Source organism: Protopterus annectens, chromosome 8.part0, assembly GCF_019279795.1.
Source record: "Protopterus annectens isolate FY-2018-M chromosome 8.part0, PAN1.0, whole genome shotgun sequence".
NCBI classification, from domain to species: domain Eukaryota; kingdom Metazoa; phylum Chordata; order Ceratodontiformes; family Protopteridae; genus Protopterus; species Protopterus annectens.
In genome coordinates, this window is record NC_056741.1 from 523,016,133 (window position 1) to 523,041,132 (window position 25,000).

A 25,000-nucleotide genomic window follows, 5' to 3' on the forward strand; every position below is an offset into this window, starting at 1 on the left:
CTTAGTGCTTTGCTATATTTTAAAAAGAAAAAGAGCTTTTTTTTCTGGAATACAATTTTTTGTGAGGAAAGGACCATGTTCTTTCTCCTTGGCTTATAGTTAGTAGGGGGTGCAAGACTGGGGAGCATTACAGGGCACCAGAATTGCTAGCTAAGGCTCTGTGTTGCACACAAGCTTTCAGTCTTTTCTAGAAGTCTCTAAGATGAGTTCTTCTCACCTGCCAGATAAAGTTCAGTAAAAGGTGTAACTTGTAAGCTGGAAACCACTTTTTTTCCATTCTTCTTCCCAAAATGACCAGATGAGCTATCCTGATTATTTTTTTGCATCAACAAATGTATTGCATACTGTCATCATTTGGACTGATAGAGATGAATTTCATAAAGCTGTATCATTTTAAACTCTGCCATTTACAATGGCACATCGCCTAAAGTCAGTTATTAGAGCAACATGCCTCCCACCAGTTATTCAAAAATTAAGAAAAATATAAAGGTAATTTGGCCATCCTAACTATATAAATGATATGAAAAGAAACCTTGATGATCACAAGAGGTGCAATCATCTGTGCAAGAGTAATAAATAATTGTGATATTATAGTTGAGGAAAAAAAGGCAGTGAATATATTTCCTGCAGCACGATGCATCCTCTCTGCTGTTTATTGTACAGGTGAATAGTGGTTTTAATTAACTTTACTGACTTAAACTCTGTATTCCCCAATACACTTTTCCTGAATGCAAACATTTGCTTTTTAGACTAAAGTATGACTCAATGTATCTCACTGGGTTTGTTTAAATAAAAGGAAACAGGTAAGAGAGTAAAACTTACCTTCATATGACTCCTAATGTTCAGAATTCTGTTATGGTTTAATGGAAATTACTTATTCTCATATATTTAAATGATATTTTTGAATTAAAAAAAAGAATGACTCAATAGCAGCAAGTATAAACTTAAAAAGAGTATGAAATCATCCAATTTGGATGGGTCCAACAGATGCCAAGTAGACAAAGAAAAATAAATGTGCTTCGAATCTATACTTTATTGTAACCTTAGAATTTTCAATAGTCATATTAAGTGTAGGAAAAAAGTTAAAAGCTGTAAAAATCATTACATATAGTTAAAATGTGAAGATTCTACAATACTTTTACAGAAAAAAACATTCATTTCAAGCGGAATTATTAGATTTGTTATACAGTGTTATAATGCAACAATTTTCAGTTTACATGCATTTTATATTCTACTGATTGGGAAGTAATGCAACTTTTACCTGCACCAGCCAAAAAGAGGCATTGCACACCACAAAATCGACCAGCCCCAGGAAAAAATTATGCCACCAGCGGCCCATTTCCCATCAAACTTCACATTGCCGAAAGGTTTACAGACCACAACCCATCGTTCCCAAGCAATAACTGTCAGCGACCATAGTCCAGTAATACCTAAACGTTTAATTAGAACAACAATAGCCAGTGACTTATGATTCTTTACTTTGACAATTTGTCATTATAGTTTTCTCAACAATAAAAAAGTCAAATATAATAATTTATATTTCTGTTTCCACCAGTGAAATATACACTGCAAATTTTAAGTTATTTTCATAATCTGAAATTAAACATATGTTTGCCTAGTGGACTGGTTGTTCAGTTTGCAAAAGAAACAAAGAAATAAATGCAACAAATAATCATTATTGTTGACAAGTAAAATTTGTTCCTAAAATCTTACTTTTCTGTGCATAGTTTGCTTAATTAATCTAACTGGTTAGATGTTTTAGTAAATCTGCTGCAAGTTAGAATTGTAAACAATGCCTTTCATGTAACTATTTTGTCGAGTATAATGCAAAATGAACATAATTATAATACCTGCTTTAGACCATGTTTGAGTATACTGCTGCATATACTGTACTGTGGTTTGAAATCAAAATATGTAGTTAGCCATGTACACTTAACCCCTGCACTTTAACCCCAGGTCTCATTCTGAACTTTGTTACTCTGGTTACTGATTATTGTTTACAGGAGTCTGCATTTGCACTATTAGCCTATAGTTCTGAAAGCGTATACATATCATTTATCAAGGACATAATCACTGATTACAAATGCACCACACTCAAGTTGTCAAAAGGAGGATTCAGTGATAAGGAAAACATTGAAGGTGGGATATGTCCATTGTCACCATTATCTATCTTCCAAAGTGATGATGGCCACTAAGTTAGAATAAAACAACAAGGGGTGTGGCAGACCCCCCCCCCCCCCACACACACACAGAAAGTCTGACATGATTTTACTCTTTACATAACAGAAAGGATTGTTTACAGTCCTTAATCCCTTGGTCATGCTTATTTGCTCCCATTTCTTCACCCTTGTGATGCCCTTGCACTGGCCCACTAATCAAGAAACCTCAATCCTCACCACTAGCACCAGTAAGGGACGTGCACAATGGGAAGATGACAAGTACACACACACAGTAAAGTATAATTTCCCTTAAGAGCACACAGAGATCATAGTCAGTCTAGGGCTTGGTTTTCCCTTTCTCTCCAGATCCTCAATAAGACTCCCCACCAGCACAGCTATAGGATTAAGATTTCAGCTGAGTGGTCAAGCCAAAACCTCCAGCACCCTCTCTGTCCAACCAGTGCTTCATGTCCTTGCCGAAGTAGCTCACACACACACACACACACACACACACACACACACACACACACACACACACACACACACACACACACACTTTGAGATTTTATTTATATACAAACACACAAACACTCCTGGTGAAGGCTGGCACAGCTTCACTAGATATGCCCCCTTCTGCCCAGATTATAAGGTAGTACCAGCTGCCACCAACTACTCTTTATCAAATACTGTAAGGCCCATCCCAAAGGGTGACCAATTCTACTGTATAATGTTACTATTATCCAAATGGTAAGTGGGACCACAACTTTTAAGGCTATTTACATATGCAAGTACACTAAGAGCTTAAATGTCTCTATACAAACCAGCCACAATTAAAAGGTTTAAACATATTTAATAATAAATAATAAAATCACAAGGCAATACTCAATAACTCAACACAGTGACAACAGAGTTCAGAATCACAGGAAATACTTTAAAACAACATTGCAGGACAGTCTTGAATAAATACAGAAAACATCTAAAGTAATCTTTACTGTATTGCTATCTATACCTAAGAGATACTATGCCCTAAATGATTTACTTACAGAACAAGACAAGTGCTGATGAGAAGATGTCAGATCCAAAGACAAATACAAAATACACAGACTTTCTCTGAGAGATAGTTCTTAAATTAATAACACACATTACTGCTGGGTTAGCTGGATGACATCACTATTTGACACCTCTGCCTTCAGTTCCCAGGCTAACAGAAACTTTGAATTTAGCACCTCTGTGTCAAAATACTTAGCTCTCAGAAGTTTGCCTGGAACTGGAAGTTGTAAAACAGTTAAACACTTTTACCTTTGAAACCAGTAATTATTTCTATTGCCAGACAATAGAAAAACCTCCTAGCTCTAGATATCCTATATCCTAGCTGCATTAACTAACTTTATAACACATTGTAAAACTCATTACTTGTCAACTAATTTTCTTAGAGTTTTGCAAGTTAACTCTGTATATTCCAACTTTTGCTATTAATATAATTTATATACATTTCTGCTCTTTTCCAGCAGGGAACACTGTGGTTACATTTTTGCAGCTCAGTACATAGCATATAGTTCAACACACACTTCTGCAAAAGTAGTTTAATATACACATAACATATTGTTCTCTTACATTTGTAAGACAAGCCTATGGATCATATTAATATTCACAAATGACATAAGATTATTTGCAAAATTCCAGATAGCTGGGTTGGCAGTGTCACATTTCTATATACATCATATTAATATTTTCAAGTGACATATAATTATTTACAAAATTCCAGCTAGCTGGGCTGGCAGCATTTCAGTTTGTCACAACCCTATTGACCACCTTATTTATTTCTTCAGACAGTAGCCATACACCTTCCTGCCCAGGCATGAACTCTATTATCCAGTTGTTCCCAGTCTGTAGAACCTAACCAGCTCATTCATTCCACAGAGATGGGTAAGAGTTGGGTAGTGGCAAATGGGACAGTCTAACATATTCAGCACACTGCTGCCCCATAACCCCTGCAGCAACCAACCTTCACTGCAGCTCTCTTAAGCCCCACTATAGTTAGCTACAATGGGAAGCATGCACCCATCTCCTCAGGCTTAGTGCAATGCACTCCTGGTCCTTATGTACTCAGCAGGCCCATTTGTCATGAATGTAAAATACCCACTGCCCTACATATGTATCTTCCAAGTGGTTTATAGGTTTGTAGGTTCATAGGAGGTTACCAGGCTATTGACCCCGGGCCTTTATAAGCCTAGCCATGTTATACTCTTGTTCCCTTATTGACCAAGTTGTGTGGTCTATATTTACAGCATGAGTCTATACTCAGCAGCAACTGCCCTTATCCAAATGGGACATAGGTGACACCCCCAGGATAAATTTATGGTCTCCTATCCAGTGATCTAAGTTACACTTAAAGAGGGTCATTGAGGAGCTCTGCTTTATGTGAATTGGGAGTTTGTTTCAGAGAAGTGGCAATCTCTGGAAGACATATGTGTCTCTTCAGCATGTACTGTTAATGCTGCAGGCTAGGTTAAGATCCCTAGAGCAACTGAATTTTATCACCTTTGACTTGCGGATGTACTGCATTTCTGTTAGGGCAGGGTCCAAAATTGCTGCAGGCCAGGCAGAAGTTGCTTCTCAGCAGCCTATAAGATACATAGTACAGTGACAGGGCCTTCAGTCTGTCCATGTAAGTTATATGTTGAAGGCCCTGAATTTTCTTGGGGAGAAACCTCTGAGGTCTCTCCAGTTGCTGCAGGTATCTGGTGAGGTACACACAGAAAGGAGCATTGTATTCTATTATTGGTCTAATGAGGGATGAGTACAGGGGAGTTATAACATCCTTAGCTCTGGGTGTGATGCCCTTACTTATGAGATGTGCAATGTAGAAGGACTTCCTTACCACTGCAGACACATGGTGATCGAAGTTAAGGTTGCTATCAACCTTTGTTCCCAAATCTCTCAACACAGGGTTTGAGATAAGGGGGCACTGTTAATATTGTAATTTGCAAGGACTTCCCCTTTGCTGAAAGGAATGATAACATCTTTTTTACATTTAGTTTAAGTTCATGGCTTTGGCACCAATCATTTGTTTGTGTAAGCCCTTTTTGTAGTATGTCAACTCAACATCATTGAGGGACTCAGTGATTGCACCCAGTTTGCAGTCATCGGTGAACCTGGTAAACAACAGACCATCTGTTTTTGCCTGATATTCAGATAAATAGATTCTAAACAGTTTATGGCCCATCACAGATCCTTGTGGTATACCACTGGTAACTAGTCTGCTGCTAGAGGTGGAATACCCAACTTTGACTGTATGCGTTCTGTTTGTGAGCCAGTTGGCTACCCATCTAGTGACATATGGGCTAATTCTCAGGTGGGTGAGTTACTCAATGATGCCTGAGAGTGAAATTGTGTCAAATGCCTTGGAAAAGTCAAGATAGGCTGTATGTACTGTTTTGCTTTCATCCAGGGCTTTGGTGACATTCTTGAAAAAGGTTTAATAAGCATAATCTAGTCTTAACGAAGCCAAATTGGGTCAGGTCAAGAATTTGACGGTCACCTATATCTTTGTTGATAAGGTCCATGGTGATTCTCTCCATGGCCTTGCAGATAACGCAGGTTAGACTTGTGGGTCTATAGTTCTCTGGGTTGGTTGATGGTCCCCCTTTGTGCTAGGGAATTGCTGTTGTTGTTTTCTACTCTGGTGGGACAAAGCCTGTACTTAGACTGTGGTTGGAGAGAGAGTGCCAAGTGGTTCTGCTAGATCCTGTTATAGACCATTTAGTAGTCAGCCAGGGACATTATCTGGTCCCACAGAGCTGTGGTTTTGGCCATGGAGAGTGCAGTTATGATACTAGGTAGAGGACTGGTGACAGGTATGCTTTGTTTTATGTCTGGTGGGGACAGGGGGGTGAAGTTTGCCCCAAATGTGTCTGCTAGCAGGTTGATGATGTTCTCAAAGTCAATATGAGTAATACCACCCAGTACTAGTTTGGCACAAAGTGGAGCCTTCTGTTTTAGATTTCTGATGTAGCTAAAGAATGTCTTGCAATTATCTGTAGCTAGGGATGCTAGTTTAGTTTTGTAATTGGCTTTAGTGGACAAGATATCTAATTTGTTGTTCAAGCTGTGGAGGGTGCCCTTCCTCTGGTGAGACACCTCCCTTCCCCAGGACAGCTGAGGCTTCAAAGAATACTCACTTCCGTACTCCATGGCCCATGACTTCTAGTGTCCATGTCACTAATTAAACAGGAAAAATGCTGTGACTTGTCATTTTGACTATGAGAGTTAGTCAGTTTGGAGTTGTAGGAATAATTCCTAGGTGAGTTAAGCTAAAACCCGGTATGAGGAAAAAAACATATGAAATCGAAGTACAGGAGATGTAGATACTAAAATCACTATACATGCCTATTTTAAGTCTTATTTATGTCTAGATGAAAATGAGGCCCTGGTTTTAATTTCAGTTTGGGTAGAGGCTGCAGTTAATTATTTTAATTTTTTGTTTGCCTTCCTTCAAGACAAGTATAGACCCACTGAATATCAAGATCTAAGATAACAGAAGTGGTCAACCTGTGAACTAGTAAGAAATATTCCCTAGTACTGAGGGCTTTGGATAAAGCAATGAAAATGACAGCAACGTTATGCTCAATGTAATGACAAGTCCTAAAGTAGTCAGTGGCCCTATACTCTGTGTAGATATTATGTTGAATATTTAGAAAGTATAAGGCTTTGTAGTAGAAAGCCAAATGACTGTCTACACCCTATACATTCAAGAACCTTTGCTAAGGAGCTCAGTAAGGTTATATGTTATCTGTAGCACCATACATGTGACTTGCTGTGACTCTGGCTTGTTTACAGTGAAAAGGCACTTTTTCTTCCTATGTTTAATAATGAGGCTAGTGGCATATTGTGAAATAAGCTTCTCCTTACAAGCAGAACTCAGTCATTTACTTTCAAAATCATCTATATATATATATATATATATATATATATATATATATATATATATATATATATATATATATATGTGTTCATAGGCTCATAGGTAGGGACTAGGCTATTGGCCCTAGGGCCTATATAAGCCTAGCCAAACGGTACCCTGGCTTTCGCCACCCAATGTGTGTGTGTGTGTGTGTGTGTGTGTGTGTGTGTGTGTGTGTGTGTGTGTGTGTGTGTCTCATGAAACAGTGAACACTTATATGAGTAATCCTCTAAACAATGATCAGTTTAGAGTGAATGCTCATAAAAATGAACACTTTTTACTTCTATTTTTACACCCCCACTCCCCCTGCTAATTATATATACTAACTCCAAGATCTCACAACAGTGGGGTAAGGACAGATTCCTTTACCACACTGTACCATGATCCCATTCAAAAGATTGCCAGGAGAAACTTCAATAGGGAGAAAGGTCATTCACGTGAGCATTTTTTTTACAACACTAAAAAGCATTTGCTTAAGTGAACATTTGTTCTTCTGAATTCTACATCTATAGATATATATATATATATATATATATATATATATATATATATATATATATATATATATCTGCATATCTACAGCTATATATATATATATATATATATATATATATATTATGGATTCACTAAATATATATATATATATATATATATATATATATATATATATATCTATATCTATATATATATATATTTATATATATATATATATATATATATAAATGTCGAATTTCAGTATTTTGAGACTGAATAGTGGAAAACCCATAATCACGAATATCACAACCACGGCCATTTACACACACACACACACACACACACACACACACACACACACACACACACACACACACACACACCAGCACATAATCACACACCTACCTAACTAAACAAACATAGCAACACACAAAAACACACCTAATCTACCTATAAGCAGGGGGAAAGCCCCCATGCACCCCACCATGTGGGGGGATGTGCCCCCCACACACCCCCTACTTATATATTTTAACTCCGAGGTCGCACTAAATACACAAACACACAAAAAACACCACCGCACACACTCACATACACTAAAATCCTTACCCAATATACTCAAACACACAACACTTACCTGAAACCCCAGATAAATCCACAAACTGCACCATGAACATGACACTACGAGAGCAGCGGATTCGACATTTGCGGATTCAACATAGTGCAGTTTCAGGTATCTGCATTTTCCACTATTCGGTCTCGACGTACTAAAATTCGACATTTCAGTACGTCAAGATTGTCTAGTGCATCCATATATTATATATAGGGGTCTACTTTTCGAGACCATATGCTAGACTTTTGAAATGTCGACCATGTAAAAACAAAAAAAAAAAGACACAGCAATCACTTACCTTCACACTGCTAGCTGGAGGGCAAGTCCCCCTGCACCCCCATGGGGGTTTGTGCCCCCACAACCCCCAGAACTTAAATATACCAACTACGAGATCGCACTACAGTGCGGAAGATGGAAATCTTTCCATTCCATACTGTACGGAGATACTGATTCCGCATGGTCAACATTTCAAAAGTCGATCATATGTTCTCGGCCATATGGTCTTCGACTTTCTGAAATGTGGACCATGTGAAGGGGACCCATATATATATATATATAAATATATATATATATATATATATATATATATATATATACATGTGTTTTATGTACATATAAATATATACATATATTTGAAAATATCAGCAAGGACATAGTTACAGCAAATCAGATTCATAGAAATATATCAGGTGGGTTGTAAACTTGACACTTGACTTGATCCTCTGAACTTATTAAAATATTTTTTTTTGGTCAGCAGTAATTAAGGACATGGGCCATATGCATCTGTATTCCGCTGTGTTAAGCACACAGCTTAACTTAATTCACTAGCTTAATTTTTAAATTCTCCCCGATAAAATAGTTTGCAGCTTATTAACAGAATCAATTACAGGTATGGTTCCAGTCTTAAGAAAACAGATATTGAATATTATATAAAATGTTCAGCAATTTGATTGTGAGGTATTTAAGTGTGGAGATCAGCAGTTGTTTTTCTAACTTGCTTTTCATTAGGACTTCTAAACATTTTTCAGAATGTATTTGAACAGTGCTCCTAAATGTTTTGTTTATTTATGGACTAGTGTCTCATGCCTTCCCTGTTGGGAGTTATTCATTTGTACTTCAGTATACAGGGGTCCAGGGAAGTAAATACTGTGGGAAGAAATAGCCAGGGAAGTTTTATGGCTAGGCTTGTATAGGCCCTAGGGCTGATAGCCTAGTACCAACCTATGAACCTATGAACAGCTAATGGGCTGTGCTGATTTGCATCTTCCGTGATTCTTCCAAGGATGCTCCCTGCAAAATACTGCAGTCTTGATATCAGGAGTAATCTAGGGCAACAAGCCACTTGTACCAAGAATTCTCCAAATGTAGTAATAAAATGGTCTTCAACTTCATCAAGGCAAGGCCTGCTGTGGAGAACATTTCACCTCCAACAGAAACTGCTTAAGGGTCAGTACGTGGACATTTATTTGCATTCTAAATGCAAGTTGTATTTTTCTGATGTAGGGTAAACGAGTATCTCCAGATAATAGACAAGAAAGTGGCCATTAAGAATCTCATACATTATGCCTGCTTCCATGACACAGTTTGATGATTTGTATAACATCTACTCTAGCACAACAGTAACCCCAATCTTTGTAAAATGTCTTGTGGGAAGAAGAATAGCTTGGTGGAAGTTGCAATGTTAATGCTAATGGAGTCAGTGCTATTGCTAGTTTTTTTGTCAGCAAATATTAATATTGCCTATAATAATGACTTCAGCTTTTGTGTTACTGGACACCCACTAGAGTGTGCCTTCCAACAAGGATGATATGTGTTACACTATACTGGAAGTAGACAGAGCAAATATTTCACTGACTGCGACTCCAAATGCTATGACTAATATTTATCCAGGCTGGAGAGACGAACACCTCCTGCTCAGTTATGTATTTAGCCATGTCTGTAAGGTGCCCTAGTTTAATCACCTCCACATCTAAATTAACTACCTTAGTCCATTTGAAGCTGGAGCTACTATGTCTTAGTTTACAAGTGTCCATCCATCTGAAATTCCAGAGATTTGGTTTGGATGTTCCTGCATTTAGGTACTGGCCCACACCATAGGTATATTGTATGACAACGTAATCTCATTTGGTATTGTATTAGTATTTAAGTTGGTTTACAAGTTAAGCAAAACCAGCATTTTTTTTCATCTCAGGAGTAGTCTTATATGATATAATTTGCTGTGATTACTGTGCCATGCTGTTTATGGTCTGCCATTTCATTGATGTATGAGATAGCATCATGGTGATTAATATGCCTAAGTCTGTTGTGTAGGTCTACGGTGACAAAGATGGCAAATAGGGCTTAAACTGTGGTGGCAACTTGGACCATGATCCTTTGAGGCTATAAAGAATTTATCAGGTGACCGAAGTAGAAATTGTGTCTCAGCTGGGAGAATAGAAAGGAGTGCTCCATAAAGGTAATAAGAGATGATGTATGATTAGGAAAGTATAATGACAGGCCATCACTTGGGCTGAGTGGAGCAAGACATACGTGGTTAGCCATTTCACAGATACTGTGAGTGATTGAAAAATCATTTCTGAACACATTACAGAACTTGGGAGATGGAAGGGTTACTGCAATGCAGAGAATATATCAGTTCGCAGAGTTAGATGAAAAGGTGAATTAATAATGTAGAAGAGTAATAACTGACAGAGTCATGGAGAAAGAAAATACTTTGGTCCAGGAGGGGAGAGATGAAACAGAGACCTTGGTCAAATTAAACCCTTTGTAAGTATAGCAGAAGCTATAGCAGTAACCAGAGGTTCAGCTTAATTAGCTCAACTTACTAGACCTCTGCACAATTAATATACTATTAAAAATGCAAAGCTAAACCAAATGGATGGTTGCTTGATATACATGATATCTATAACACATTGTAATAATTGAACACAGTGTGCAAATTAATGCTTAAGTCACTGGTGACAAATAAATAAACACATCTAGAAATTAAAATTCCTTACTTACAATTAAACTGAAATTGGTAAATGCAGTGTTTGAAGGCTTACCAGATAGTTTAATTCAAATATACAAGTGGTACGAATTATGACATCCTCTTAAGGTGAATTTATTCATTTACTTAAGTTTCAGAAAACACTTTAGCAGGAAACAATACAAGGATACCTGCCTGAGAATAACTACTCTAGGCTGCATTTGCATTTCCCACATACTGCTTAATGTAATGTAAAGGTCATATGTTAAATGTTAGCAGCAGTCTTTGTGAGAAGGAAAATCCCTCTTCTGTTTGAAGCTTACATGAAGATGATGCTACCAAGCTGTCAGTAAAACTCCATATTCTATACTGCAACAGTCTTCAGGAGTAAACAAGTTAAGGATGGACAAACAGCAGCTCTGTTGTCAAGAAAAACTATTATTTGCCAGTGAGAATGTTGTCCTGCAGTGGAGATGAATTGCAGGATTAGTGGTTAAATGCATGTTCAATAAAACAAGGGAGTGTGACGTACATGTCTGGATTAAATTAATACAACAATTCTGCATCCATCATCCATCCATTTGTGCTAATGAATTAATTTGGTCTCTGCGGAGAACAATATAGCGAAAAAAAGCCTTTATTGAAGTTAAAAACTAAGTATATGTTTTACGTACTAAAGAGTTGTCTCTTAACAGGCACTAATCTGATGAATCTCTAACTAATCCCAAGTGTTCATAAATGCCAGAAAGTGCTTCATTAATTGATCAATAAATCAAGGTTGAGAGAAGCTTCTTTACTCAGCACCTTTGTCATCTCTGGAATAGACCCCCATGTAGATAAAGCAGTGTGATACACTATTGTCCATCAAATAAAACCTGGATAATTGGAAGATCATTCATAAAGTCACCCTAGGCATGACTAGTATTGGCTTCCTCGAGACAAGAGGTACAGTATATGGTGGGAACTGATAAGACATAATTGTTACAAGAGTCAGAAACCATGAACTTCCTATGATTCCTATGTTACTCTGTAAAAACAATCGGTTAAAAATGCCCATTAGTTTGCAATCTAAAACACATTGACAATTGTTTGTCTCTGTGGCTCAGATTTCCTTTAGCAACTCCTCTCTCTCTCATTAACCTGGCTGAGGAATCTTTAAGAAAAAAAGATCTTCTCAACCACAGAACAGATTAAGCATATCTACTAGAACAAATTAAGCACATCTGATATTGGTTTGTTTTGAACACCAGGAAGTAGCAGTATAAGAATGGCTGCCCAACAACAATATCTTACTGTGGAGTGTTTCATGTGCCAAACAATTCACACATGTGCAAATCAGTTGGTATATGAGATGCCAAACAGTGTGTTAAATATGCCAAGTTATTTGCATACATTTCTAAGTGTATGCTAGCCTTATAACCACCAGGGCCTGTATAAGCCTAGCCAAGCTTCCCAAATGCATCCCACAAATTTATATGCCTTAGAAGTTAATTTAAGGAATCTGTGTGAGCTTGGGCAAGATTTACAGGCTACCTCTGTCCACTAGAGATACAAGTACTAGACCTGGGGTATGTTTCCCATTTCTCATCCACTGGTCCAGGTTTCTCTTGAATAAAGTTAAGGAAGAGCTGTGCTTCACATGGATGGGAAGTCTATTTAAAATAAGGAGAATTCTCTGAGACACATACCTGTCCCTCCACTTTGTCGTATTTATATGGCAAGGAAAGCTTAAAATATCTAGATCAAGTAATTATGATGCAATTCATTCTATAGATGCAAATATCCATCAGATTGTGATCCAAGGTTGCTTTGTATGCCAGGCATAGATTGTATCTCAGGAAAGAAAGTATAGAGATATAGTTTGAGGTGATCTACAGCGGGCATGCTGGTTGCTAAATGCATTCTTTTTGTGAGGAACTTCTTTGGACACTTCAGTTGTTGCATGTGCTTGGATAAGTACATACTGAAGGGGGCATTGTACTGAATGGTGGGCCTGATGAGGCCCAATACAGTGGAATGATGGCTTCATTGGACCTAGATATCATGCCCTTGCTTATTAGTTGAGCAATGTAGAATGATTTCATTACTACTTTAGACATATTGGTCAAAAGCCTGGTTACTATCTACACATGTACCCAAATCCCAAACTCTCTTAGGAGTGTGTTATTGATGAGATAATTACCTAGAGTGGCTGAATTTGCAAAGGATACTATTATGCATTTCTTGGCATTGAGTTTTAAACTATGGCTTTGGCACAAGTCATTTGTCTGTGTTAGCCTTTCCTGTAGGATATTGGTCTCTTGGGGGGATTATATGACTGCTCCAACTTTGCAATTATCTGCAAACTTCGTCAGTGACAGGCCCTTCACATTGGCCTTGTCAAAAAGGAGCAGACACAGTACAGAGCCCTGTGGGACTCCACTAGTGACTGGCCTCTTTGTGGAGGTGGTCTCCCCAAGCCTACCTTCCTGGGTCCTATCTGAGAGCAGAGGTGGTCTCCCCAAGCCTACCTTCCTGGGTCCTATCTGAGAGCAATCTGACTAACTAACACATAACACAGGGGTTTATTCCAATATCCATGAATTAGTGTACACTGCCCTAGTAGGGGTATTGTATCAAATGCCTTAGCCAGGTCAAACTAGGAGGTATATGCCATTTTGCCCTCATCCATTGCCTTGGTGACTTTATCAAAGTCATTATAACACTTAAAATAACACTCTTCAAGTGTTAACTCTTAATTCCCATCCTAAGTTTCTACATCATACATCAGTTGAAGCAAAAAAGTGGAGGAGATAAAAGATTAAAGAGTGAACATTTTCCACTGTATCATTTTAAAATTTGGCTATGATGGTGATGTCCCAAATTACTGTAAATACATAAAACATATGCAGACAACAGTAAATTTAAGAAAAGATCTTTAAAGGTGGCTGGTAAGAATGATAGATAGCATGACTGTCAATGAGATGACTTAGTGAAGTCCTAGTCAGTCAAGTTAACAAACTACAAGAGATTATCAGTAATTTTGACAGCAAGTAGATAAGCTGTGACTCACACCACATGGGCTAGGTCTTCAGTTTCCAGTAACACGCTAAACTGACAGCATCTTTTCATTGTAGATCTTGTATGCATCTATTCGGGGTTTGCCTATGAGCAATCAAACCTTGCTTCTTCATCTCACTATTTTCTAAAAGATAGCAAGCCGTCCTGCACCCCACATGATGATGGCTCATCCACCACACCCTCCTAAATTATATATACTAACTCCATGGTTACACCATAGTGAAGTAAAGGGTAAAATTCCCAAAAAGTGCTTCGCTGGCTTGCACAATCCAATAAATTGCATTGTAACTTGCTGCAAGTAAATTTCTGAACTAAAGCCACTCTTCCACTAATACTGCAATCACTTGTAATTATGCCTCTTTTTAGGTATCCTGAACTGTAAAATTAATTAACGTCAAACATACTGCCAGAAAAAGGAGTCCTTCTATAGAAGTAAGGGATACTGAGCTGCACTAGACATACTACACTGCTACAGCTATCATTTGCTTTTCGGTGGGGCCTGTAGCAAGTGTACCGCACAAAGTGAGGCCAACAGTGGTCCTGAGAAAGATTTGTATTAAGTAATCTCTTCCTTACAATAGCCCTGACATCAGTCTTTTTTTATTTTCAATTAAAAGTCGCCAACTAAATTAATTTTCTCAACATAGTCAGTTACAAATTTTCCACTTGCAGCATTTTGTAGTTGTTTATATCTCCCTGACTCTACAATTTATTTTGCTTTGTTTCTTTCATATTGACTCCAAATTAAAACCTAATAATCACAAACACCTCTGAAGTTGCAAGGGAACCACTCTGAAAACTACAAGTCCTGGACTGAATGTATTTCATTGCAACCCGGAAAGAATCCAGTCTGCTATGTTTCCTTATGCCACAGGTAAGAAAACTGTCAAGATATTTAAACAGAACAAAAAGGACAAATGTGTAGTGCTATAAATTAAATTCCAAGCATAATGTGAACTGAAGTTGTACCGTATGGGAAATATTTACATTTTATAAAAAAAATCAGAGAATTCAGAAGACTATTGATGCTTATATCACTCACATAAATCACAGAATACAATACTCTGGATTGGTTACTTGGCTGATTTACTTCTTTGAGGCAGAATTCTCTGTGGAAGCAGAAATAATCAACTAAACAGCAGACTATTGAGAGAAGCTCATTTAACACTGAACAAAGGAATAGATGCACGTAGTGGGTGAAGTGTTGAGTATACCTCTTATAAATTTCACATAAGTATGACAGTAAAAACTCTGCATGCAAATAGTGTGAAATGAAAGTAAAGGCAACCACACAGCATTCAAATAATAAGCAAACAGAAACTGTGCCATGTGCTGACCCTATGGCTTTAGACATAGAAAGTCGTGTTATAAAGCTAAACATCAAGTTGTAGACTTTATGGATGTAGTCATTCCATCAAAGGGGGTTTGAAATGAAAATGAGCATAGAGGTACAATAGTAATTTTGTTCAAACAAATAATTAGTCAAAATTATAAATGTTTGTGTTTGCGATACAACCAAAATTTGCTCACTGAATTTGGTGCATGTTAAATGCAGCCTCTGTGTATTCAGTAATACCCAGAATGAATGTGTGTGTGCTCTGTAAGCCACAAATAAGGACATAAGTGAAGTCTCATTTAAAATGTTGTGGACCAGTGGAAAAACATTTATTGTAAAACTGGACACTTGTGTGTAATGCAATATAATAGTAAAATGTTTTTAAAATGTTTTTAAATTGCTACCAGTAAAAGCTTACAACCATGGTTTGACCTTTTCATGTGTGCATGCATAAGTAACTCAGTGAAGAATAGGTACATTTTCTGTATACAAATAAAGAGTAAAATAAGTTGCTTTAGAGAGTAGCATTGCAAACACAGATAAAGCAACCAAATGCCCTGAGGTGAGATGCTTTTGTGACACTGGACATTATAAAATCTCTGTAATCTAAATGAATAATTGTTTGATTTGTGTATGACAAAGTAGTTAAAGCTATTTATTAATGCTGATGCATTAACAAGCTACGATACAGAGCTGCCTGGATATACATGAAGGAATACACATTGTGACAAACCAAAATGCTGCCAGCCCAGCTAGCTGGAATTTTGCAAATAATTATATGTCACTTGAAAATATTAATATGATTTATATAGAATTGTGAGGCTGTCAGCCCAGCTATCTGGAATTTTGTAAATAAGCATATGTCATTTCTGAATATTAATATGATTTATATGCTTGTCTTACAAATGTAAGAGAACTATATGTTATTTGTATATGAAACTACTGGTGCAGAAGTGTGTGTTGGACTGTATGTTATGTATGGAGCTTCAAGAATGTATCCACAGAGTACCCTACTGGAAAAGAAGAGAAACGTATATAAAGTATATGCCTGTGCGAATGTATGTTTTCATAGTAGAAGCTGGAACATACAGAGTTAACTTGCAAAACTCTAACAAAATAAGTTGAAAAGTAAAGAGTTTTATGATGTGCTATAAAGTTAGTTAATACAGCAAGAAGACAGGATGTCTACAGCTAGAAGTTCTTTCTATTGTCTTGAAAAACAGAAATAATTACTAGGTTTCAAATGTAGACTGTTTTTATTGCTCTGTGACTTCCTAGTAGCTGCACTTCTGAGAGAGAAGTAGTTTTCACAGAGAAATGCTATATTCTGTTGGTATCTGTTTAGCCTGGGAACTGAAGGTAGGTGACAAATAGTGATGCCATCCAGCTGACCCAGCAGTAATGTTTTGATATTAATTTAAGAACTATCTTGCAGAGAAAGTCTGTGCATTTTGTATTTGTCTTTGGACCTGGAAACATCCTCTTATCAGCACTTCTCATCTGTATTTGCCTTGCTCTGTAAGTAAGTTATTTAGGTATATTATTTATTTTAGAGATAGACAGCAATATAGTAAAGATTAGTTTAGATGTTTTCTGTATTTATGTGAGACTGTCCAGCAATGTTGTTTTAAAATATTTTCTGTGATTCTGAACTATGTTGTCACTGTGCTGGGTTATTGAATATTGTCTTGTTCTTTTATTATTTATTATTAAATATATTCAAACCTTTTAATTGCAGCTGGTTTGTTTAGAGATATTTAAGCTCTTAGAGTACTTGCATATGTATTTGGTGAGACTGTATGGGCCACTCTAATAGCCTTGAAAGCCTTGGTCACACTTACCATTTGGATAATAGTAAAATTACATAGCAGAATTGGTCACCCTTTGTAAGAGTCTTATAGTAGCTGATAAAGAGCTGGTTGGTGGCAGTGATAACTACATTTTAGTTTGAGCAGAAGGGGTCATAGCTAGTAAACCTGTGCCAGCCTTTCCCATGAGCATGTGTGTGTGTGTGTGTGTGTGTGTGTGTGTGTGTGTGTGTGTGTGTGTGTGTGTGTGTGTGTGTGTGTGTGTGTGTGTGTGTATAAATCAAATCTCAAAGTGTGTGTGTCAGCTAATTGGGCAGGGACATAAAAGCACTAGTTGGATAGAGAGGGTGCTGGAGGTTTTGACTTGACCACTCAGCTAAAATCTTAACCCTATAGCTGTGCCAGTGGGGAGTCTTACTGGGGATCTGGAAAAAGAGGGAGAAACCATCCACAGACTGACTTTGATCTCTGTGTGCTCTTAAGGGAAATTGTGCTTTACTGTGTGTGTACTTGTCATCCTCCCAATGTACATGTCCCTCACTGGTACTAGTGGTGAGGATTGAGGCTCCTTGATTACTGGGTCAGTGCAGGGGAGTCACACACATTTACAAAAGTCTGAATATTCCTAAAGCCAAAGCAATACAAAAAGTGCAGAATTCAGTAAAAAGAATGCATACTTAGAATTGTACTGACAAACAATCCAGTATTGTTAAGCATGCAGCAAAAATATGTTTCTGTTTAGCACTTCATTGCAAGGACAGATGCATAAGTCATAGAGTTCAAATTTTGCAGACAAATGATATTCTGAATCTGTTTAAAGGCTTAAGATGTATGCAGGCTGAATATTATATAAATAATTCCAGAGGTGGTTCCTGTGATTCATATTCCATGTAGAGTTCTAGTTGCGCATAAAGTTAGCCACAATTTCAGCATGTTGAATCTGCCAGAGTCATGGTGAAACAGATAAAACCAACAGAATGGGTTAATAGTATGGTGACAGAGTGAAACAGGGCTGGGTCAGAAAATGTACTGATGATTTGCAAGACTAACAATGAACTGATCAAGAAGTATTTCATTCAAATCAAGGGGTTTGGTAAATTAAGGTGAATTAAACTAGTTCTAAATAATGTAAATTTAATTGTATTCTTCGATAGATTCTTCATGCTACTTTTTGGGTCTAATAGACAAGCAGTTTTTCAGAGAGCAACATCAAACCTCATTGAGACAATGTATGAAGGAGCATGCAAACTTGATGTTTATTGATGAGATTATAGCACTTATGCTTAATGACATTCCTTTCCATATGTGATACAAACCATGGGTTTTGGCAGCTTAAGTTGGATGATTCAAGTTCCAAATGTGCCCATAGGTAGATGAAGATTTTTCAGGCTACCTTTTGGGATCTCATCAGCAGCAGACATGTTTCAGATATCACCTTTAACCATGGTTGAGGCAATGGATGGAAGAGTCAACAGTTTTGATGACATTCTCATCTAGTGTGCTGTAAAGCAGCAACATGACAGATGATTAATCAGGACATTCTCAAATATCAAGATTTAAAAGTCAACAAAACCAAATGGTAGATATGTGATACTTTTTAAAGTATATATGACTTATTTTGACTGAGAATAGTCTTCAGCCAGATTCCAACAAGGACAGTGCAATCATGAATTTGAGAAACCTATTGCCAAATTATCAATGATGCCAGCCTTGGAAATTTACAGTACCAGTATATGTTTATTCCATATTTGTCAGAGATCACAGTAGCAATAAAAATGGGCTAGATCATGACATGGCACAATGCTCAAGAAAGGAGTTCCATCTCAATCAAGATTAAGGTAACTACAGCAACAGCTCTGAACTACTATGATATGATACTACCCACAACCCTATAACTTGATGTCTGTCAGCCAGGATTAGGAGCTGCTCTGTTAGAGGATGGCAGACCTGTTGTCCATGCATTGAGATGACATACTGATGTGCATACATGCCATATACCAGTTTAGAAAGAAATGCTAGCAATAGCCTTCAGATATTGACAGTTTCATGATTACTTATGTGAAAACTATTACAGTGCAATTTGAAAAAAATCTTTAACTATATTTTAGAAGTCAAGGCATTTGCATAACTATATCACTGCAGATGTATAACCTGCATTTTTGGATGAAAAGTTCTAAGCCCAACCAACAAGGGAATGAAGTGAAGCCATGAAACTTACAAGTTATTCAACATGTACATAAATGCATGGAACTAGCCATACCCAACAGAACCAAGATACTCTCCTCCAAAAAAAGGAAGCCAATCTGGTGGTCCCCTGCCATTAATAAACTCTACAACAGAAGGAAGAAACTGTTGCAGAAAAAGGTGAAGTCCCAAGACTGGAAAACCTCCCTTTTTAGCCTCAACAAAAATTTGAGATCCCTCATTAAAACCTCTAAAGCTAGCTATGAAGGCAGAATTGCGACGGACACTAAAAACAACCACAAAGCATTCTACCGTTATGTCAAGAATCTCCATGGCAATACCCTGATTTGCTCTGAGTTACTACACAATGGTACCTACTATACTGAGCCAACAGATATTGCCAACATACTAGCCAACAGATTCACTGTCAACTTTACCCCTCCCCCCCAAAGGACCAATCACAATACCAGAAGAATGCCAGTCACCCAGCATTACTGCAGCACAGGTTAAAACTGCATTGTCTAAGGCCAAGAATACAGCTTCCATGGAACCCAACAATAGCCCTGGCTGTATTCTACATAAACTACAAAGTTAACTGGCACCACATCTGTGTGCCCTGTTCAATTACAGCCTCACCTCAGCTTTGTCCCTACAGAATGGCACACTGCTACAGTCATCCCTATCCATAAAGGGGGAGTGACTACAGACCCTGGGATTTATTGCCCCATTAGTCTGCCAAGTCTGATGTGTAAGGCTATGCAGCACATCATCATGGACGTAATTAACAAGGATACAGGAAATCTCCATACTCTGGATCCCACACAATTTGGTTTTGTGAAGGGTAGATCATGCCTGCTCAACCTGGTTGACTTCTTTGAGTCAGTCACCAGAGCAGTGGATGAGGGCAAGGCAGTTCATACAGCCTACCTCGATCTGGCAAGGCCTTTGATACCATTCCCCACTCAGGAACTATTGATAGACTCACCAAACTAGGAATCAACCCCTATATCACTAGGAAGGGTACAAATTGGCTCACAGATAGAAGCCACAGTGTGAAAGTAGCAGACTCCAAGTCAGACTGCCGACTGGTCATGAGTGGAGTCCCACAGGGATCGGTCCCTGGGTCCTTTCCTGTTTGGCATCTACTTCTCAGAAGTCCAGGCCAACATAGAGGGACTCTGGCTGACCAAGTTTGCTGACGATTGCAAGCTAGGAGCCATTATTAACAGCCTAAGTGATGTAGACATTCTACAGAAAGGTCTCACTGAGACCAACGACTGGTGTTGAAACCATGTCCTTAAGCTTAATGCCAAAAAATGCATTGTCATTCTCTTTGGGAAAAACTCAGTCCCCACTAATTACCACATAGATGATAGCCCACTGAACACCGAAGGCGTTATAAGAGATCTGGGGACACAGATTGACAGCAACCTCTCCTTCGACCACCACATTTCCACTGTGGTCAGAAAGTCCTTTTTATGTGGCACATTTCATTACCTAGGGTTTTCCATCCAGGAAGAAACTCTCTACTCTTCATTCATTAGACCAATCATCAAGACCAATCATTTGGCATGTACCTCACTAACACCTACAACAGCTGGAAAGGCCACAAAAGTACCTCATGAAGAGGATCCTAGGCCTTAAACACATGCCCTACATGGACAGACTCAAAAAACTCCAGCTTTTCTCTGTCTCATATCATCAATTAAGAGGCAATCTCTACTTGACTTACAAAGCCATGTCTGACCCAGCCCTTTTAGAAATGTTACACCTAAAGAAATCTCAATCCCTCTGCACCACATGCTCCAGGGACCTCAACCTCATTACCACAATCAACAGAACATGCCGGAGGGACAGGCTCATAAACCAGAGACTGCCCGTGCACTGGAATAGACTTCCTATACATGTCAAGCAGAGCACCTCACTGGCCCTTTTCAAATGAAATCTTAATGAATGGATGGGAAATAGAAAGTTCACCCCAGTGATCACTCCAGTGGCTCTACTTGATAGAGGCACTGGGAACTAATGGTGGCATGATGCCAAGGCACTTCTATGGGCTAGGGCTGTAAAGACTCCAGGGCTGTTGGCCTAGTCACACCTATGTACCTATGAACCTATGAACATATTCTCCCTGATGTTCATCATGTCTGAAGTTTCTGTTACCCTGTCAAAAAAAAGTCTGAAGTTTGGTCACTGAAATACTGCTGCATTCATCTCCGAATCACTCATAAATTACCACCCTTTCAAACTCTTTTTAAGGTTTAGAAATATAAAATAGCCAGCTGGAGCAAGATATGATGAGAAGAGTGCATGTCTATGCATTCAAACCCCAGTTTCATCAAAACATCCATCATTTTCCCAGCCTTGTGAACAGGGGCATTGTCTTGCAAAAAGAGATCTTCTTTCCACACCTTCCCTCTCTCTTTTTTTTCAGTGCCTCCTTTAATTGACACAGCAAGTTACAGTAGTATTCTGCAATAACTGTTTGGCCCCTTGGAAGATAGTCAGTCATTAAAACACCTTCCTGATTCCTGTTCCCAAAACACTGTGGCAATGACCTTTTATGCTGACTTTTACATCTTGAACTTCTTTGGCCTTGATGAACCTGAGTGCCGCCATTGTATGGGCTGTTGTTTGGTCTCAGGATCATAGTGGTGTAACCATGTTTCATCAACAGTAACAAACATTCCAAAAAGGTGGCACTAGCTTGATGAAAATGCCACAAAATCAACTTGGAAGTGTCCACTCGATGTCTTTTCCCACTGGCATTCAAACATGTGGGTACCCACTTGGCTGACAGCTTCTGCATACCCAGTTGCTCATGGATTATAAACCCAACATATTCCCTGGATATCTATGGTGTCTCAGCAATTATTTTAGATGATATTCACCGATCTGCCCAAATCAGGTCATGGACATGGTCAACAGTTTCAGGAGTTGGCATTGTTTGAGGCCTCCCAAACCTTACTACATCTTCCATCTCAAAGTCTCCATGCCGAAAGTTTGCACACCACTTTTTCACAGCTGAGTAAGAAGGGCAATTGTCACTCAATGTTTGCATCATACATTCATAGATTTCCTTTGGAGTTTTCTACTGCATGAATAGGAACTTTGTGACAGCTTGGAGTTTCACACTTAAAAATTCTACACTTTTCGTTTACATGGTTCAATCAATGATCTAAAATAATGTCCAAACATAGCATTACGATCCTGCAAATTGGCACTTTACAAGATAAAATAACTCTCTTTTCAGCTGCAGAGGCAAAACAATGCTCAGGATTTAGAAAGCTGGTCAGGCTTAGAACTTTTCAGCACCCCCGTAGAAGTTAGCAAAGTTTGCACTTTGCAGGTATTCTGAGCAGAAAATACTTAAATAAATGCAAAGAAGGAATTTTAGAGAAGATCTAGAATTATTATAGATTGAGCCATAACTACTTTGACCACCAAGAAGTTACAAGAGCTGAAAATTTTCACTAGAGATGGCTTAGGGCTACAACACTCCAAGATGACATCATGCTAAGGTGGCTGGGTGGAGATAGGAAGTTAGTCTCTAGTGAAGTCAGATTTATATATCCTGCAGTTAAATATTGATATCCAGCCAGCTACTCTGTCATGATACTGAAAAAGCAACACATCACATTTAGGCATGACAAAGTACAAAAAAGGACATGCAATATCATGTATTGATGGACATGTCTATGCAAACTGAGCAAACCATTCACAACCGTGGAACATCTGATATGCTTAGGAATCAGAGCACTACATGCATCCAATATAACGACTAAAGCTGAGCAATAATATGTTTCAGTACAATTGTTTGTGTGTGTGAACCAGTAAGTTGTTCATTTGAGAGATATCACAATCCTATCAGTGGTAATGGTTCTGATCTCAATATTATCAAGACATACAACACCACAGCAAGTACTGTCTAAGAAAGATCCACAAATCTATGTCAGGAATTTCAATCCATTCATAAGTCATGGGAATATACATATATTATTTTGAGTTCACAAGACATTTAGTCAAAAGAGAATATTATTAAGAGAGTAAAATAGTTTTTAAAAGTATAACTATTCAGGTCAGACAGACTATTTGCCCTAACTTGAGTACCAAACTCAACCTGCCAAAGTAGCAGTACTTTTTTCTCCAGCACAGCTTCTTGTGGGCAGAAAACACTTCACTTAATTTCCATTATCTGAGGGAGAAAGTTGACAACCAGTATTAGATTTGTTACAGAGCAGACAGTTAAGGCAGAATACTATTTATGGGAAAGCAGCAGATTTTTGTTGCATTAAAGGAAGGAAAAAGGGGAAATATTGTACAATACTCTGGCCTGTGCCTTGCTCATGTGAATCAACAAAGTTCAAATATCTTTCAGTGTGATGATATGCAGAGTTTTAAAGGAAATTAATATAAACTACAGAAATGACATCTGTGCTGCCATGTCAGGAATCAGTCAAGAAGCATCTAAGCTTAGACAAAGCGTATCCAGTCCTGAAGAAAGTTCTATGACAGAACTTCTTCAAACTTTGTACCTGGAAGTTTTTAATCTGACTGGTGATAATTAGATTAAGTACAGCCCCAAGCAACTCAGTAGATAAAAATACTCAAAAGTTTGGATGTCTTATTAAAAAGCATTTTAGATATGATGAATGTACCTAGACGATAACAAGGTGCAATATAGAAAATTATAATCTTTGTAAAACTATATTTCTCACATAGCTAAAATTACAGAACAGTTACTGTTTTGCTATATATACATGTGACAGTGTGTGTGTGTGTGTGTGTGTGTGTGTGTGTGTGTGTGTGTGTGTGTGTGTGTGTGTGTGTGCATGTGTGCGTGCATATGTGTGTTGATAATTTTATTTAGTTTCTATAAATAGCAATATAGCTTTAAGACAACCAAGACATCAAGTAGCTGGGGTGAGAGTCATGTTATATGAACGTTTTTTTTTTTTTTATCTTTGGGAAACTGTTAATGTTAAAGCATTTCATTCAGTGTATTTCGGTATGCGTCTTTTTAGATATACTGAACTGTACTTTTAACTAATGTCTTTCTGAAATATCATTTAATATATTTAATCAAAGCAATTACGTGTTTGGCGGTGGGTGTTAATGGAAGATACTGATCATCTGAGCAATACAGTCTTTCTGTGTCTCTTATCTTCAGTTTTGACATTTGTCTAAAGTAAAGGTGAATGTCCTCTATATATGTTGAGCTATGAAATATCCATTTTATGTAAATAGCCACATTTTTGCCAATATATGGCAAAAGCAAGTATCCATCCTTTTAGGTATGATTTATAAATATATCTGTTAACAATATCACATGCACTTAATAAAGTGAGTTATACAGAATAGTAATCAAATGATTCCAAGTTTAGCATAATGGCCATGTTTCTCAAAAAGTCATGTTCTCATGAGGAATAGTTTGGATA

At 37.8% G+C, this 25,000-nt stretch overlaps 1 protein-coding gene across 1 annotated transcript in view; it reads right to left on the reverse strand.

The window, feature by feature from the left end:
* Positions 1–25,000, reverse strand: part of LOC122808315 (medium-wave-sensitive opsin 1-like) — a 139,497-nt gene that overhangs the window by 72,564 nt on the left and 41,933 nt on the right. Inside the window, exon 3 of the mRNA XM_044079282.1 lies at positions 1,262–1,430. Within this exon, the coding sequence (XP_043935217.1) occupies positions 1,262–1,430 (169 nt within the window). The remainder of the gene's footprint in view (positions 1–1,261; positions 1,431–25,000) is intronic.